This window comes from Manacus candei, unplaced genomic scaffold, assembly GCF_025592945.1.
Source record: "Manacus candei isolate 608988 ecotype Guabito, Panama unplaced genomic scaffold, ASM2559294v1 h1tg000007l, whole genome shotgun sequence".
Classification (NCBI taxonomy): Eukaryota; Metazoa; Chordata; class Aves; order Passeriformes; family Pipridae; genus Manacus; species Manacus candei.
Window position 1 is genome coordinate 8,469,737 of NW_026138055.1, and position 15,843 is coordinate 8,485,579.

Here is a 15,843-nt window from a genome sequence, read left to right on the forward strand (position 1 = left end):
TGACACTTTAGGACGTGGTTTATTGGTGAACATGATGGTGGTGCTGTTTGATGGTTGGACTGGATCTTAAAGATCTTTTCCAGCCTTAACGATTCCACGATTCCCTGATTCTACACCAGACTGTGATTTTTCAGCACTTACTGTAACATTCACATTTCTCCTGCCTGTCCAGGATCAACAGGTTTCAAACTGTTTCACTACAAGTCTTGTATTTTCTTGATGCAATTTAAGTATTCCACTTGCTTTCAATTATTAAGACTTCTAATAATTTTATTACTCTGAATTTCTCCATTGTAATCGTTGGATTGTTCTAGTTTGGGTTTAGATGAGCTGATAGCAGCAAGTGTCAGTGTGTTTTAATTCTGTGATCATGCCATTGCTAAGCTCACACTTTTGGGTAAGACTGCTAAAATTGCTTAAAATTGTTACACCTTTTGCATTCAGTGTAGTTTCCTGCTATCAAAAAAAAAAAAAAATTAATGGCATGGTTTTGTATGTTTTGGCCTAGGAAGAAGAAGATGAAATGGACAGTTATCAGGTAAAAATTTTAAATTCTGTCTTACAATTGCAGGCATTTTCAGATTAAAACATGTTAGAGGAGGATCAGCATTTTCTTGATATGCAGAAGAGACAAAAAACTTAGGAACTGGTTAGATTGTTGTGCTCCAAAGCCTATGGTGGATGAGAGAGATGCCATAATGTGTATTTCCAGTCCAAAATCCAATTGTTTTTTGGTTTGAGGGCTTTGGGGGGAACTGCTGGGGCAGGGATGGATTCCTAATAGGAGGAATCAGTGGGAGTGGTGTGTCATGGTTAAGGACTGAGGTTTCCAGCTTTGCCACAAGGTGGTGGTTAGTGAGTTTGGGAGTAGTTTGGGGGCAAAGAACTGTATAAAATGAAATTTTTCTCATCTGGGTAGCACAGAAAAACACTTAGAGAAAGAGGGGTCTTGGGCTGGCAAGCAAAAAATACTTCAAATAAGATGTGGCAAGTTAAAGTGTTGGGATTTGTGAAGAAAGACTAAGAGAACTGGGGTTGTTTAACCTCGAGGAAAAGACAAGGCTCAGGTGGGATCTTGTCTGTGTAAGTGGGAAGGGGTAAAGAAGGCAGAGCCAGGCTCTTTTCTGTGGAATCCAGGGAAAGGACAGGAGGCAAGGAATCTCCACATTGGAAACTTCTGTTATTTATTTTTTGATTTTACCATGGTGGTGGTCAAACACTAGTACATGTTGCCAGGAGAGGTTATAGAGTTTCCAGCCTTGGGGATTTTCAAATCCCAACTGGACATAACCCCTGAGCAAGCTGCTGTGGTTGACCCTGCTTTGGGTACAGGAGGGTTGGACTAGACAATCTCCAGAGATCACTTCCAACCTCAGCTTCTCTTGTGTTTCCATGCAAAGGAAAATAGGGAAGAGCAAAGCGATTAATTGGGGGTCTGCTCTGTCTTCCTGATCCTCTTCTTGAGTGCAGGATGAGCATAAGGGCTGGGGGAATGTGTAAGCCACAGATAGGAAACCTTGGCTTTCCTGGGTCAGTATTTAAGATGATTCCTTTCCCCCCTTTGCAGGACAGGGACTTGGAGAGGCTCCGTCGGAAATGGCTCTGTGCCTTAACCAAGCGTCAGGAGTACCTGGATCAGCAGCTGCAGAAACTTGTTGGGAAGCCTGGTAAGGAAAATTCTGTTCAGGGTAATAATGTGATAGACATGTGCATACAGCTTTTTATCCTGACAGAGTGTAAAATTTAGAAAACAAGTTAAATCTCTGAACTCAGTAATTTGCCTTCAGTGAAACTAAAGTTAGAGAAGCCTGTATAAAATTGGTTGTTGTGTGTTCCTTTGTGTGCTGAATTCTGAGCAGAATGGGATTTATTCTGTTCTGGGTGGTATAAAATCATCAGTATGTGATAGAGGCACTAAGAGCTGCTCTCTGTTGCCATCCTGCTTCTCCAGATAAAACAGAAGATGATGCAGATCGGGAGGCTCAGCTCTTGGAGATGAGGTTGACCCTCACAGAGGAAAGGAATGCTGTGATGGTCCCTTCTGCTGGCAGTGGGATCCCTGGAGCTCCAGCAGAGTGGTATGAGCACACATTGCCATGGGAGGAATGTAAAGATGATGCACTGAGCATTCCTGCCTTGGACTGTGGCCAGTTTTTTGCTTTCCTCAATCTGGCCCCTGTACACTGTATGAGCAAAGCTGTTAAAATTAGGCTTCTTGCTTAAATTATTTTATTGGGTTATGTATCCGAAATGCAGAAATGCTGTTTGGTAAAGGATCCTGCTATTGATCAGGGTGTAATTATAACCTTCTGGAAAAAAAAGGAATCAATATTTATTACCACTGCACTTACCATTTAAAAAAATTAGCTAATATGTTAATTACCTAGTTCATTCACTTAAAAGGTTGCTCCCTCCTAATAAAACTGCATCTCCAGGAGCGTTTTGTTGTGCTGCTGGTTTGAGAACAAACTCTGTTTAGTCAGCAAGTGTTCCATGTAATTTTCTAAACTTTAAAAATAGTAGAGAACACTTGACTGTAACTGCTGAGCTGTATCAGCTGTGAAGAACAACTGCAGATAAGGATTTGGGGTTGTGTCACCTCAAACCTCTTGTCTTCAGTTGCTTTCAACTTCCTGAATATCTTTCCTGAGCAAACCTTTACCAGTATTTATTGATGGAATTGAGTGTCGTGGAGTTTTAAGCTGGAGTTTGTTAAAGCCAGTGCTGCTAAAACCTAAAAATAGCAAATTACAGTTGGAAACAAATCAGCCTTCACATCAAAGTGTTGGTTGAAAACAATGAAATATTCAGTATGATTCAAGCACCTTCTATGTTACATAAGACTCCAACCTGCTCCTGTTCACCATAAATTCATCACGTTTATCGTGAAAAGCCCAAAAGTCTTTTGTGCCCCATGTTACATTTCCAGTACCTTATTAATACTGTGTGGCTTAGTTTTTCATTCTAAAAACAAACAAAACACCACTTCTCTAACCCCTTCTTCCATGATATAAAAGATGCCTTAAATAGCAGGTTGGGTTCTTAAATATGTGTTTTGTAAGAATGAGTAAGAACTGTGTGGAGTGGCAGCATCAATGTCAGTTTGAAAACTTTAAAACTGGCTTTTCTGATTCTCTCTCTGCTGTCTTCCCTTCCATCACTAATGCAGGGGAGTTTGAATTTAACAAATGTGTGTGTCAAAGTAAATAAACTTAATTTTGCTATTAGCATTTAAGAGGGGGGAAAAGATTTTTCGGAAAGCAAGAGGCCAAAGAAGATCATAATTCTAAGAGAGCTGGTATAAAAGAAACACCAATTTATTTGAGTCTCTCAGACTCTGCAACAGTAAATTAAAATAAAGCTGTTTGCCAAGGTTATCAGTGGTCTGGCTACAAATTATAGTTGTACTGAATGTAATGTCCCGTGGGTTTGTATCATCACAGACGTGTGCTGGGTAAATCTCTTACTTTAAATGCCACCATTGTCCCTGTCTTGCATTTTAGGACTCCTGTGGCTGGTATGGAAACTCACATTCCTGTTATATTCCTTGATTTGAATGGTAAGTGGCTCTTAAAATGACAGAGTACTTCAAAACAAACTTTATATAAACCAATGACGTTATGGAATTTCAGCAAACTAATAAAATTAAGAAATGCCTGGGATGGCAGGTAGATTAACTGCAGAGTGCACATTTTTCACTGAAACATATTGTTTAATGCTTCAAAACACACAGTATTATATATGGAAGGTTTTAATAATCCCATGTTTCAATACATCCCAATACAAGATCCAATTTGAACAATGTATTAGCCAGATACTTCTACCAAAAATGGGAAATTGGAACCAAGAAACCAGCAACCCCAAAACAAGTCCAGGGAGCCAACAGGGCCTAATCAGTCAAACAAAACCTTGTTAGGATGTTTAGAAGAGGGTTAATATTTGGATGAGAAGTGTCAGGTGAGGGTGGGGAGGTGGCATGCAGCCTGTTGGGAGGAGATCTGTGCTGCAATCTCCTGACACTGATGGTTTGTCCACCTTGGAAAGTGCATCCACAGATCCAATGGCTTCAGAGAGGAGCTGGTTAATAATTCATTCATGGGGAGGGACTCGAGCTAGGATAGGTTGAGCTTCTCAAACCCCAGATTTAAGGTTTTGTTTAGTCATGATCTAAAAGTACTGTGTTTTCACTTGTTCAACCAGCCACTTATCTTTAGTTAAAAATCCCACACCACCTAGCTCATGGCAAATGACCAATGTATTTAATGTGTATGTGTGTGTATGTATATATATTTATATTTATATATACCTGCAGGCAAGGAGATGTTTGCAACTGAGAGTCCTCACATAACAGAGGACTTTAAAAGGCATGTTTGAATCTGTGTCCCCAAATCTTTGTGCACACTTTCTGTATAGAAATGAGACTCTTTTTGAAGTGGAGCAATGCAGGAGCTTTTCTTTCATAGGTGGAGTGGAAACAGCCAACCTGGGGAGTTGGTGATGAAAATGTGAATTTGTGTCTTACCAGATGTTTTCAAAGGGGGATAATTGCTTTGTGTCTCCTCACCTTCCACATTCCCTTCTGCTTGTAGCTGATGACTTCAGCTCCCAGGACAACCTGGATGACCCAGAAGCTGGAGGGTGGGATGCTACTCTTGTTGCAGAAGAGGAGGAGGAATTCTTTGAGCTGCAGATTGTGAAGCATCATGACAGTGAGGTAAGTGAAGATACAGACCAGTGTCTTTAGTTTAGGAGTCTTTTAATTGTTCTCTTTATACATTCACCTGTGAAAACAGGGCAGCAAAGATGTTTCTTATATGAGTGACTTCGTGTCTTTAGGGAATAATCACTAGGAGCATAATCATGATTTGAAAAATAGTAAATCCAGGCATTCCAAAAGCTTGAGATTCTATATGTGTTTAACAAACCAAAACCCCTAAGCAAATTAGAGTACAGGAGCCCCAGCTGAAAAAACCAAACAACCTTAATTGTTAACATATGAACCTCTGCATTGTTACACTCATTGTCCTCCATTTTGCCACATAACTCTTGGTTTTACAGCTTTACAATTGTTGGTTTAGAATTTTTTGCTGTTAGGTTTAGAATGTCTGATTTATTTTTTTCCTTAAAATTTTGGTCCTTTCTCTGAAACTTATTTTTTCTTATATTTTTACAGGAGCTTTATTCCTGATGGTTTTGGTAGGTTTTTTTGTTCTGGTTTGTTTTTAAAGTCTGGAAAGATGGCTACTAAGCTATTTTTCTTATGGCTTAAAAATAAACCACTTAAATCTTCAGTAATATATATATTTTAACATTCAGAAAGAAAAAATCCAACTTTTACTGTATTGCTAGAAATGTTTCAGCAAAGTTACTTCTCAAATACAAACAGGAGAATTTTTGTGGTGTGATGGAAGATTTTCACTGCAATCTCTGTTGCTCTCTGGTTTATCTTAATAAATTAGGCCAAATGGTCCTGCAGTTCTGCATATTTTATAATTTATTTGCAATGATCCTGGGTATTCAAAGCTCTTTTTTCAAGAGGAAATGTTCCAGAGTTTGAGCAAGTTGGCATTTTTAATCCCAACGTCTTCACTTGGCGAACTAATCTTGATTTTTAAATGGCCTCTTCTAAAGTGCAGGGGATTTTTTTCTTCATAGGGAGCGAAACGGAGAAGCCGACTCTCAAAATTTATGTATTATGTATTTTTCCTAATTATGCTTAATTAATTATAGTTAATTATACACCTAATTATGCTTATTAGAGGATGCATTTTATTTTTTTTTCCCCTTTGCAGGTGAAAGCAGAAGCCTCCTGGGATTCCACAGTCCACGACTGTATCCAGCTCAGCAAGGGAACGGCAGCGGATGAGAGGGTTTATCTGATTGTCAGAGCCACTGTCCAGCTCAGCCACCCTGCAGAGATGCAGCTGGTGCTGCGCAAGCGCATTTGTGTCAACGTCTATGGCAGACAGGTAGAGCTTTTCCAGTCCTTACCACTTGCTGGGACTCTCATTTTCCTGTCTTTCCCTTCCTCTCTGCCCGAATGGAAGCACCGTGTCCATGGCATCCACGGAGACACTGAGCTGCCAAGTCATTCTCATAGTCTCTCTTATATTGTGGATGATCATGCAGTTTGGTTTTAAAGGCACCTAAGAGTGAGAAATTTTGTCATGTTTGTACTAAGTCCTAAGTGTTTTATCCCCCATCACTGGAAAAGGTAGGAAGAGTTAATTTCTCATGAGCTCGGAGTTCATGTTTTGCAAAAAACTAAAGCAGGAAGAGTTAATTTCTCACAAGTTCATATTTTGCCAAAACTGCATCAGAAGAAACGTGTGTGTTTCCCTGCTCCTGCAGCATGTTCACACATTGCTGACTATTTCTATTCGTGCATCCAGGTATTTAGAAATAAACTAGGAATAGCTGGAGGAGAAATCTCTTTGTGCTAATTTGTCAGAAGTTAATTGCTCTTGGTCTTTTTATGTTTTCCAGTTGGTTTGTGCTCTTACAACAATGTGTAGGTGAGAGCAGGGTGTTTGATAAATGGAACGCAGCAAGGTTGTCATTCCATTTGCAGCATCATGTCCTGAAAAATACATAAATCCTGAGAAAGATGGGGAGGAAGAGTTGGTTCAGCATTGTCTCAGAATCCCCTGGCAGTGATAATGACAAAGCAGAAAGCCTGAATTGTTATTCTGGTTGCACATGTGTAGTTAAAATGTGAAGCAAGAGCAAAGAGAAGAGGTGCGGTCACACCCAGAAACCCTGTAAGCAACTCCAAACTGCTCCCAGTGCTGGGAAGAGAACTACAGTTCTTGGTGTTTTGACCAGGTAGAAGCTTTTTCTCAGCAAGGGACCAGTGAATTTTTGTCATCTAGAACTGGGGGAGAGTATCGAACAGATAAATAATTCCAATAATGCCAATAATTCCAATTGTGTTAAGTCTTCATCAATTCTGGTTTCTACAGGTTTAGTCAATGCTGGGTTTTGCCTTCATTTGACATAGAATCTTTGGCTTTCTGGCTGTTTTTCTGAAACTCTCCCTCAATAACCTTTCCCGGGTGTTGTTCTCAGCAGCATCTTTGAATGACTCATCTCTGCATTAATTCACCAGGCCAGTTCTTAACCCTGCAAGGCGCCAAGTCAGCATAAACAATGACCATGCCCCTTAAATCATTCTTCATAACGATCTCTTTGGTCAAGAATTTAATGTCTGTACTTGTCAATATTCAAGACAAGTCACCTAGGGCTCTGTTAGAGGGAAAAAAACCCCACCTCTCAAACTAGCAGATGCTTTGTGTGCTGGTGAAGCAGTCACCTTGCAGGGAAGCGAGTGAATATTTTTCCGTGTATCTAAAAGACAAACAAGCAAATCGTTTTCTCCAAGTTAAAATCTTTGACTCTTACATATTTATTGGTTACACTTTTCCACTTGGACTTCTCTCATTGCAAACTGTGTTTATTTCAGCTGAAATCTGTTAAACCATGCTTTCCTTTGGTTGCCTCCCCGCAGGGCTTTGCACAGAGTTTCCTCCGAAGGATGTCCCCCCGAAGCTCTATTCCTGGCTGTGGTGTTACTTTTGAGATAGTCTCAAACATTCCAGAGGTGAATAATAAACCAGAGTGTCTGAAACTGGGCTAAGAACCTCTAACTTTCTGCTTTTCCCCTTATTTTGAGTGTGCTGGCTCTTACTGCTGCAACTGTGGTTTGTAAAAGTTGAAGCATATTCCTTCACATGCTGTGACTTAGCAGCAACCTCCATCTTATCAGTGCCACTGTGTATTTTGTTGACTGAGCATCTATTTGCTCAGCTCCTTGAAGAAATATTTTAAAGAGATGGGGGAAAAAGAGGAAGTAAAACTGGGGGGTGAAGTGCCTGCTGTAGGGAGCACAAGAATCTGTAAAACATGACAAAGTGGCTTTTTTCTCCGTGATGTCTTTATGCAACTCTTGATTCCTGAGCGTGTTCCTAGTTAGATGCTAATCCTTTCCTTCCAAAGAGATGCTCTATCAGAGCACTTGGAAAAACATTAACACATGAAGAGCCAAAACTCTGATTGCTGCCTGACTCTTTTGTGTTCTGCTGCAATTTGCACTCTGTATTGAAATGTTTTTCAAGCAACGTTCTATTTTTTTCTTGCAACACACTCGAAATTCTGTTTTCCTCTCAGTTTAGATAACTCCCCAAAATGCTTGAGCACTTTTTAATTATGAAATATCTGAATGCAGCCCTTTTGCTAATTAATAGCAACGTCTTGCTGTGAGACTCAGATTAAAATACCCTAAAAAACTCCAACAATAACCAGGTATTGCTTGAGATGTCTGCGACAGGGGTAGGAGCAGCCGTGCAGGTTCCATGGCACAAGGCTTATTTTTAGATCAGAATCTTAGATTAGGTATTAGGAAGAAATTTAGAATAGATATTAGGAAGACATTCTTTGCTGTAAGGGTGGTGAGGCCGTGGAACACATTATGGACTCCCCATCCCTGGAAGTGTTCAAGGCCAGGTTGGATAGGGCTTGGAGAAACCTGGGATAGTGGAAGTTGTCCGTGCCCATGGCAGGTGGTGGAACTGGATGAACCATAAGGTTCCTTCAAACCCAAACCATTCTGTGATTCTGTGATTCTAATCTGCCCTGGAGCTTAAGGGCAAGCAACGTTAAATCGGTGCCGCGTGGTTTAAAAACACATTTTTTTCGGGACCGATGCGGGAGATTTTTTGTTTTATTTTAAAAGCTGTCGTTTCCTTTCACCTTCCCAGGATGCTCAGGGAGCTGAAGAGAGGGAGGCACTGGCCAGGATGGCAGCAAACGTGGAAGATGCAGCCTCAGCCGACTCTGAGGCCTATATTGAGAAGTACCTGCGGAGCGTCCTGGCCGTGGAGAACATCCTCACCCTGGATCGGCTGCGCCAGGTCTGGCTTAGGGCTGGAGCAGAGGAAACACTGACAACATCTGTGGCAGCACAAGTGTTCTCCTAAGTGCTCACAGTGGCTAACAACCAACCCAAAAACCCCACTCCAGTGCACACCTCAGCCTCCCAAAGTGGGCCTGTGGCAAACATCCAAGGAAGCAAATGTAGCTCCTCTTTGCAGAGATGCCCTCACTCAACCCCCTGCAGGATGGATGGGGCTTTGTATTGAATGCTTGGTTTGGTTTTCAGTCTGTGCATTATTGTTCAGGAAAAAATAATTGTGTGGCATTAGCTTTTGCTTTCTGAGGCTTTAGTAGCAGTTCTGAAATTACCAGTAGAATTCTTGTCATTTTTCCCCACATCTTACCTTGTAGTAACCAAACCCATTCTGTCCCAAAGTGGGCCTGTGGCAAATATCCCAGGAAGCAGATGTAGCCCTCTTTGCAGAGATGCCCTCACTGAACTCCCTGCAGCACAGATAGGTCTGGGAGTTTTATATTGGATGCACTGTTATGGGATTCTTGGTTTGGTTTTCAGTCTTTGCATTATGGTTCAGAAAAAATACTTGTATGGCATTAGCTTTTGCTTTCTGAGGCTTTAGTAGCAGTTCTGAAGTTACCAGTAGATTTCTTGTCATTTTTCCCCGTGTTCTACCTTGAAGTAACCAAACCCATTCTGTCAGTAAAAAAGACATTGACTGGGTTAATTTTAAGTACTATAACTCGATCTGTTTACCAGGAAAAATGCAGGAGAGAAAAACATTTATGGAAAGTTGTTCTTCTGGGTATGAATTATGCAAGCACAAAAGAAAAGTTATGCAAAACAAGCTCCAGCTTGTGCCTGCCCGCTATAAATTCACGGTGAAGTGTGATGCACTCTAAATACTGAAAGCAAGTTTCCTGTCATTTATAATTAGTTTAAAGGATTAAAATAGGAGCTCAGCTTGGAAAAGGAAGTCAGTCTTTGCATCTCTGTCATCTCCTAGAATCAGGACTAGCTGTAAAATCCTGCATGTGCCAGTCAGCAAAATACTGGATGTTAAAGTTTATCCACTCTTAAAATTTTAGCCACTTTATACACAGATTTTGTATTACAGTAAATTTTACGGGCAGGAGCCTGGGCAAAAAAGGCAGTTTAGAAGTATTTGTCTCATATAGACAAAACTATCCTGGGGTGATCAGGGCTTAAATTCTTGCAAAACATCATATTTCCTTTGTGTTGCTCCTCTGTGATTGGCAGGAAGTTGCTGTGAAAGAGCAGCTAATGGGAAAAGGAAAACTCTACCGCAGGAGCCTGAGCTCTCCCAACGTGAACAGGGTGAGTATTCCATGCTGGAATCTGCAGCAGGTCCACTCTTTCAATTCCAGGTCCTTGTGATACTAAAGTCATGGACTATAGCAATGAATTTCCTTCTTTTTGACCCTTCTGTGCTATTTGTGATTGAGATCAAAGTGCAGACAAAACCTGCACATAATCCTGCTTTCATCATACAGGCAAGTGTGCTTGGAAGCACCTCCCTAAATCTGGAATATCTGAAAAAACGACATAAAAAGAACTTTGCATCTTTTTTTTCTGAACACCAGAGATTTTTCATTTACTTGCCAAGCTGAAGGATTTTTTCCCTTTTTCTTTAGAAGATTTGAAGTTACAAGTATTTACTGAACTTAGAGTTTGTAACAGCATTGTGCATAAGAAAAATGAGTCTTCTGCTGTCCAAAATTTGGAAATAAATCCTTTGATAGAACTGGTAATCAAACTAGTCTAAAATTGTGGCTCCTCCCAGGTCAATAACTGAGATTTCACCTTTTCTCTCTTGGATTTCAGTTCTGCTCTAACCACAAAACTATTTCTTTTCAGCCTTATTAGCCAAGAGGAATATTTATGAGTTCTTTAAGTTCTTGTTGAGAAATAATTCGACTTTTCTTAACTATTTCAGCTCTCTGCAAGCCGCCAAGATTTAGCACCCCCTTACAACCTGAGCAGTAACCGGGTGAGTACCTGCAGGAAATCCTGGGAATCTTCAGTAGGAAAAAGGAAGTGACTCCACTACACCAGTTACAGGAGCTTTGGGAAACATCTGTAAAAAAACAGGGGCAACATCCATGTGCTCCTGTATCCTTGGGACTGTTCCTAGGATGTAAATAGGTCTGGATGTGCTGCACTAGACCTCTCTGGGAAAATTCCCAGGTCTTTGTCATCCCAGGTACTGTGGGATGTACAAGGGCATTGTCAAGCTAAAGAGCTCTTCTAAAGCTGTCACCTCTGTGGATGCAAATCTTCTGGGAGTATGGGACAGATTTGGGTTCATATATAAGTTCAGGTCAACATCCAGGACAGAAAAGTCCTATGAGGAGAGTCTCTGACCTTCCAGTGGCCTTAGACTTGTGGTGGGTGATAATTCAGCCCATCCCACTCTGTAAAATCACCAGGATAGATCCAAAGTATTTCTTTAAAAGGGGAAAGATTAAATTTAAACTTATTTTCCAAATCCTAGATAAACTGAAAGGTCCCCTCCTGATAAATATTCTGCCCAGCAAGCTTGTAGTCATTTTAAAGGGGAGAATCTGGTGGTGACAAGGCATTTTAATGCATAATGCAGTTGCATGGAATAATAGAATTTTGATGTAGTGCTCCAGCTTTGGTTGCTAAATCTGCTACATCTGATCCATGTAGGGAATGCTAAAACATGTGCAGGTGATAAAGTGCTTATAGCAACTTCTATTTGGAGACAACTCTGGGATGCTTCAATATTGTAGGTTTGGAAAGCCAAAACTTAAAGGGCAGAGCTCTTAATGATTTCTGTTTTTCTCCTCCCTTCCCCTCAATGATTTCTCTCATTGCATGTTTCAGAGTCCAAAGGTCCCAGCAGAGGTAATGCATTAGGTCCACCTAATGAGTGGGATAATAATTTTATCTCACTATAAAGTTTATTTTGCTCACTCACGTGCTTTTATTTCCTGCTTTGAAGATGCTGCTGGTGGTGCCTCGTTTACATAGTGCACAGCAAAGGAGTTTTTTCATTGAAAAGCTGGTCATTAATGCAGAGTGAACTGGTACAAAGCAGAGAAGTTTCTCCTTGGGTGCATCTGATGGTTTGTTACAGAGCTGGAGCTGTTTAGTGCCATTTTACCCAGATTTTTGGACATGGTGAAGTTATTTTGGAAATGGCCCCATCTCAGCTAAAAAAAATAGACATGAAAGCAAGCAAATATATAAATATCTGCCAGTCCTGTGGACATTGGCCTGGAGATAAGATAAACCCTAACACTTCCTTCCAAATCCTTCTCAAGCTTTATGGCTTTTGTAGTTCAGTGTGAACAGCTCTTGGTTTCTATGAACTAATGATTTAAAAGTAACACTGGGCCAATGGAAAACACGTTTATCCTTAGTTTCATGTTAATGCTCCCGGAGCAATGACTCTTTGTCCCAAGTTTTGGTGAACTGGAGTTAGCTGGTAGTGGCTTGCATGAGGTTTGGCAGCTCTTCCCATGGTTGTAGGTTCTGACAGACACTGTTGTACTGCAGGAACGTGGAGCTGGGGTGGTGGGGATCATCCCTTTGCTTGCAATGAGCTTCAGTTCAAGGCACTTGTTACTCAGGACATGGAGGGTGCAAACTCCTCAGCTGGAAATTTGTGGCTTCAAATGGATCTCTGGTTCCAAGGCCAGGTTGGACAGGGCTTGGAGCAACCTGGGCTAGTGGAGATGTCCCTGCCCATGGCAGGAGAGTGGAATGAGATGGTCTTTAAGGTCCCTTCCAATCCAAACCATTCTGTGATTCAATGGTCCAGTTTCCATAGGGAGATGAACAAAAGCTTTTGTAATCACAGTGAAATATTAAACAAGTTCTTAAATGTTCCTGTAGCACACAGACATCATAAAGCTCACTGGTGATATCAGTCCTGTCTGTTGTAGCATAAAGGACCTGAGAATGGCTTGATAGACAGAGCTTTGGCTAAGTTGGGTGTCTTTGTCACTTGCTGAGAGAGTTGGTTAGAAAAGAAGTCTTCTCCAATATTCATGTATTGTTATTTTCCCAGGAATTTGGTGTTGTTTACAAATAACTATGAGAAGTTAATCTAAACAAGGGATATATTATATCATAAGAAACACCAGTCACAGGGTAGTAACAGCACCTAGAATTGGGTGCAGAACTAATGTGTCAAACCTGTGTACTTAATATTAATTAATTATTTCATATTAGTGGGAGGCCTCAACATGTTCCAGATTATTCCTCTCCTTAACTTCTATTCCATGACTTCATTTCTCTCTCTGTTTTTAACATGGTTGTTCCTTGCATTCCTGCTGTCTTTACCATGGATTTTTAGCTTTGTGGAAGGGGCTCTTGAGTCTTATTCCTCTTACATGAAGCACCATCCATGCTGGTAAAGTTTGGAATGTGGATGCTGCTTCATTCTCCAGCACTGTGAAGAGCCAGGACTCATTCCCCTAAACAACAAGAATATTGAACAGTTTGGGATAAGAAGTAAAGATGGTGTTGGTGCAACTAAAATGGGCAGCTTGGAAGTTTCCAGAATTATGGCCTGGATTCATCTTGCAGACACAATTGACTGATTTTTTCTAAAAACATAGATGGATGATCACACCTCCATGAAGAGCTAGAAAAGCCCTTCTCCAGGACTGGAACAGAGGTGTGGGTTTGGCACATTTTGGAAGAAAAACATGAAAGGATATCTCTGTGTGCTGACACCACAGAGAGCTTCCACTGGGATTTTTTTAAAATAATAACTCATAAAATTAAGCTGCTTAACTGGCTGAGAAGGCAAGGAGACACCTTTGAAATTCACTTCAGAAGACAGTCTGATGGACTATTCATATTCTGTTAACAGGACTCCATGTGGTCCCACCTCTTAAGTTCCATCTGCTTGCTTAAATAAGAAAAAGCCAATTTTTACTCCTGTTATCACCACAGATATGGTTACAGGAGAGTGAGATGAATTTGATTCCTTCTTGCACATCAGCACATGTCAGTGATGCAGGAGCACAGAGTGTCTCAGTAGTGATGTAAGACACAGAGATGAATTTTTGTGTTCCGGGGCGCTCGCGTTGGAAATTTAAGTTAATTAAATTTACTTGGAAACTGAATTTAAAAACTGAGTTGACTTAGCTGGATGAATCAGATGCACAAAGAATGGAAGGCACCTCTGACTTGTTTTGCAGAGGTTTTTCAGACTAAATCACATACTGATGAAAAATTTCATGAGTTGTTGTTAAAACACCTTTACACAAAGAGCCATCCTGTCTTGGACAATCATCCTTCCTTTCCCCAATGTCCAGTATATGTAGCTCAAAAGCCAAATAAGACAAGATTGTGCCACTTAACCTTCAGGTTTTTCTGGGAACCAGAGTTTTTGTCAGCAAATTGATACCAGGTAGATTGAATTTGAATAATCTTGCTGTTCGTGAGAACAAGTGCCTTTGTCCCAGCTGTGTGTCCCAGCTCTGTGCTTGTATTTAAGTGCTACGTGGTCACCTTTTCTTAAGCCTTTGCTGAACTGCTAAAATAATAAAAACACAAGAACTATTCATTTCTCTTACCCAGTGCCTGCATTTTTAATGGTCTGTCAACCTCAAGAAAAGATTTGTCAGGTAAAGCCTACAGATTTCTCAGGTAGTGATCAGCCCTGTTTGCCCTAAAGATTTTGTGCATGTTGGGGGTGACCTGGAATAAATTCCCTGGGGGTTTCTGTGGAGGATGTGTGAAAGAAGGGAAGGCAGAGGAGAAGAAGGAGAAGGCATTAGAGAAACAAACCCCTTTATAAACAGCTCTGCTTAAAGTACATCAAGGGACACACATTCTTCTGGTGGCTATTTTTGATTTGTTAATTTAAGTCACTTGACCTCTGTTTGGTCACTTGGCAGAGACCAAATATATTCATGAAGTGATGGCTCCTCTGGGCAAATGATTTACAAGCTTCCTTTCTTTCTCTCACCACCCTTCTTGATGGAGGAAAGATTCACAGCACTTAAATAATAGTCATTGCTTAGATTTAAGGTTTTGAGTCTTTCAGTGCAGATGGGAAACTTGGGAACTTCATCAAGTTAATATAGTTAATAATTCTTTTCTTTTTTTTTTTGAGATGGATTATCTTTCAACCCAGCTTAGTAAAATCAGTCATTCATGAACTACCTCTTGCCTCTGCAGATTCTGTGCACAACAGTTGACTCTTTCAGTTGTCTCCAGTGTTTTCTTTTGCAAATGTTTCTGCATCTGTTGCCCTGGTTGACCTGATTTTAATGGTTTGCTTTCATCGTGGAGTTGAGCCTCTCAAATCTGACCTTCAGTCCAAAATGATGATCTTTCCATTCTCTCCAAAGCAAGTGTTATTTGGAAACTCAACATGCTTAAAGTATATGATCAGTATATGCCTTTTCTCAAGGCATATTCCTGTCTTCATTTTATTTAACCTGGAAAAATACTTAAAATCCTGTAGAAAATGTAGTCATCCATGGTATGAAAACTAAAGCAAAATTTCCAAAAGATCTTGAGAAAAAAGGCTTTTCCTAAGGAAAAAGTCCCTAAACATAACACTAAACACTAAACATTGCCATTCTGAAATGAATATTCTGAAAGTGTTTTGCTGATTTTTACCTATTCCATTTTTTTTTCATCCTTCTCAAACAGGGTAGAAAGTCAAGAAAGTTGCCTGAACTAATTTTTCTTGGTACAGTCAGTGAAGGGCACTTCTGACTCAACAAATCATGATTCAGGAAATGATTTAGTTGCTCCTTACCTGCGCTGAGTCCATGTCCTAGTAAGCTGGAATATTCTTAGTATTTGTAATATCCTTGCTGTTTCTTATGTCTCTGTGGTCTCCAGAAGCACTTAGACTTGGCTTAAGACATGTCACCTTTATCCATTTGTCTGAGATACAAAAGGAACACTAATCCAGCTTTGTTATGTCCTCCAAAAAC

The 15,843-nt window shown here is 40.4% G+C and overlaps 1 protein-coding gene across 2 annotated transcripts in view; it reads left to right on the top strand.

Moving 5' to 3' along the window:
- The window catches only part of KIF13B (kinesin family member 13B), a 128,600-nt gene that overhangs the window by 89,157 nt on the left and 23,600 nt on the right, over positions 1-15,843 (top strand). Inside the window, exons 26-36 of one of the 2 annotated variants that reach the window (XM_051811961.1) lie at positions 509-538; positions 1,568-1,667; positions 1,952-2,078; positions 3,504-3,559; positions 4,590-4,714; positions 5,793-5,969; positions 7,508-7,600; positions 8,757-8,909; positions 10,148-10,225; positions 10,845-10,898; positions 11,759-11,779. In XM_051811961.1, coding sequence (XP_051667921.1) covers positions 509-538; positions 1,568-1,667; positions 1,952-2,078; positions 3,504-3,559; positions 4,590-4,714; positions 5,793-5,969; positions 7,508-7,600; positions 8,757-8,909; positions 10,148-10,225; positions 10,845-10,898; positions 11,759-11,779 — 1,014 coding nt within the window. The remainder of the gene's footprint in view (positions 1-508; positions 539-1,567; positions 1,668-1,951; positions 2,079-3,503; positions 3,560-4,589; positions 4,715-5,792; positions 5,970-7,507; positions 7,601-8,756; positions 8,910-10,147; positions 10,226-10,844; positions 10,899-11,758; positions 11,780-15,843) is intronic. The other variant, XM_051811969.1, reaches the window with a different exon arrangement.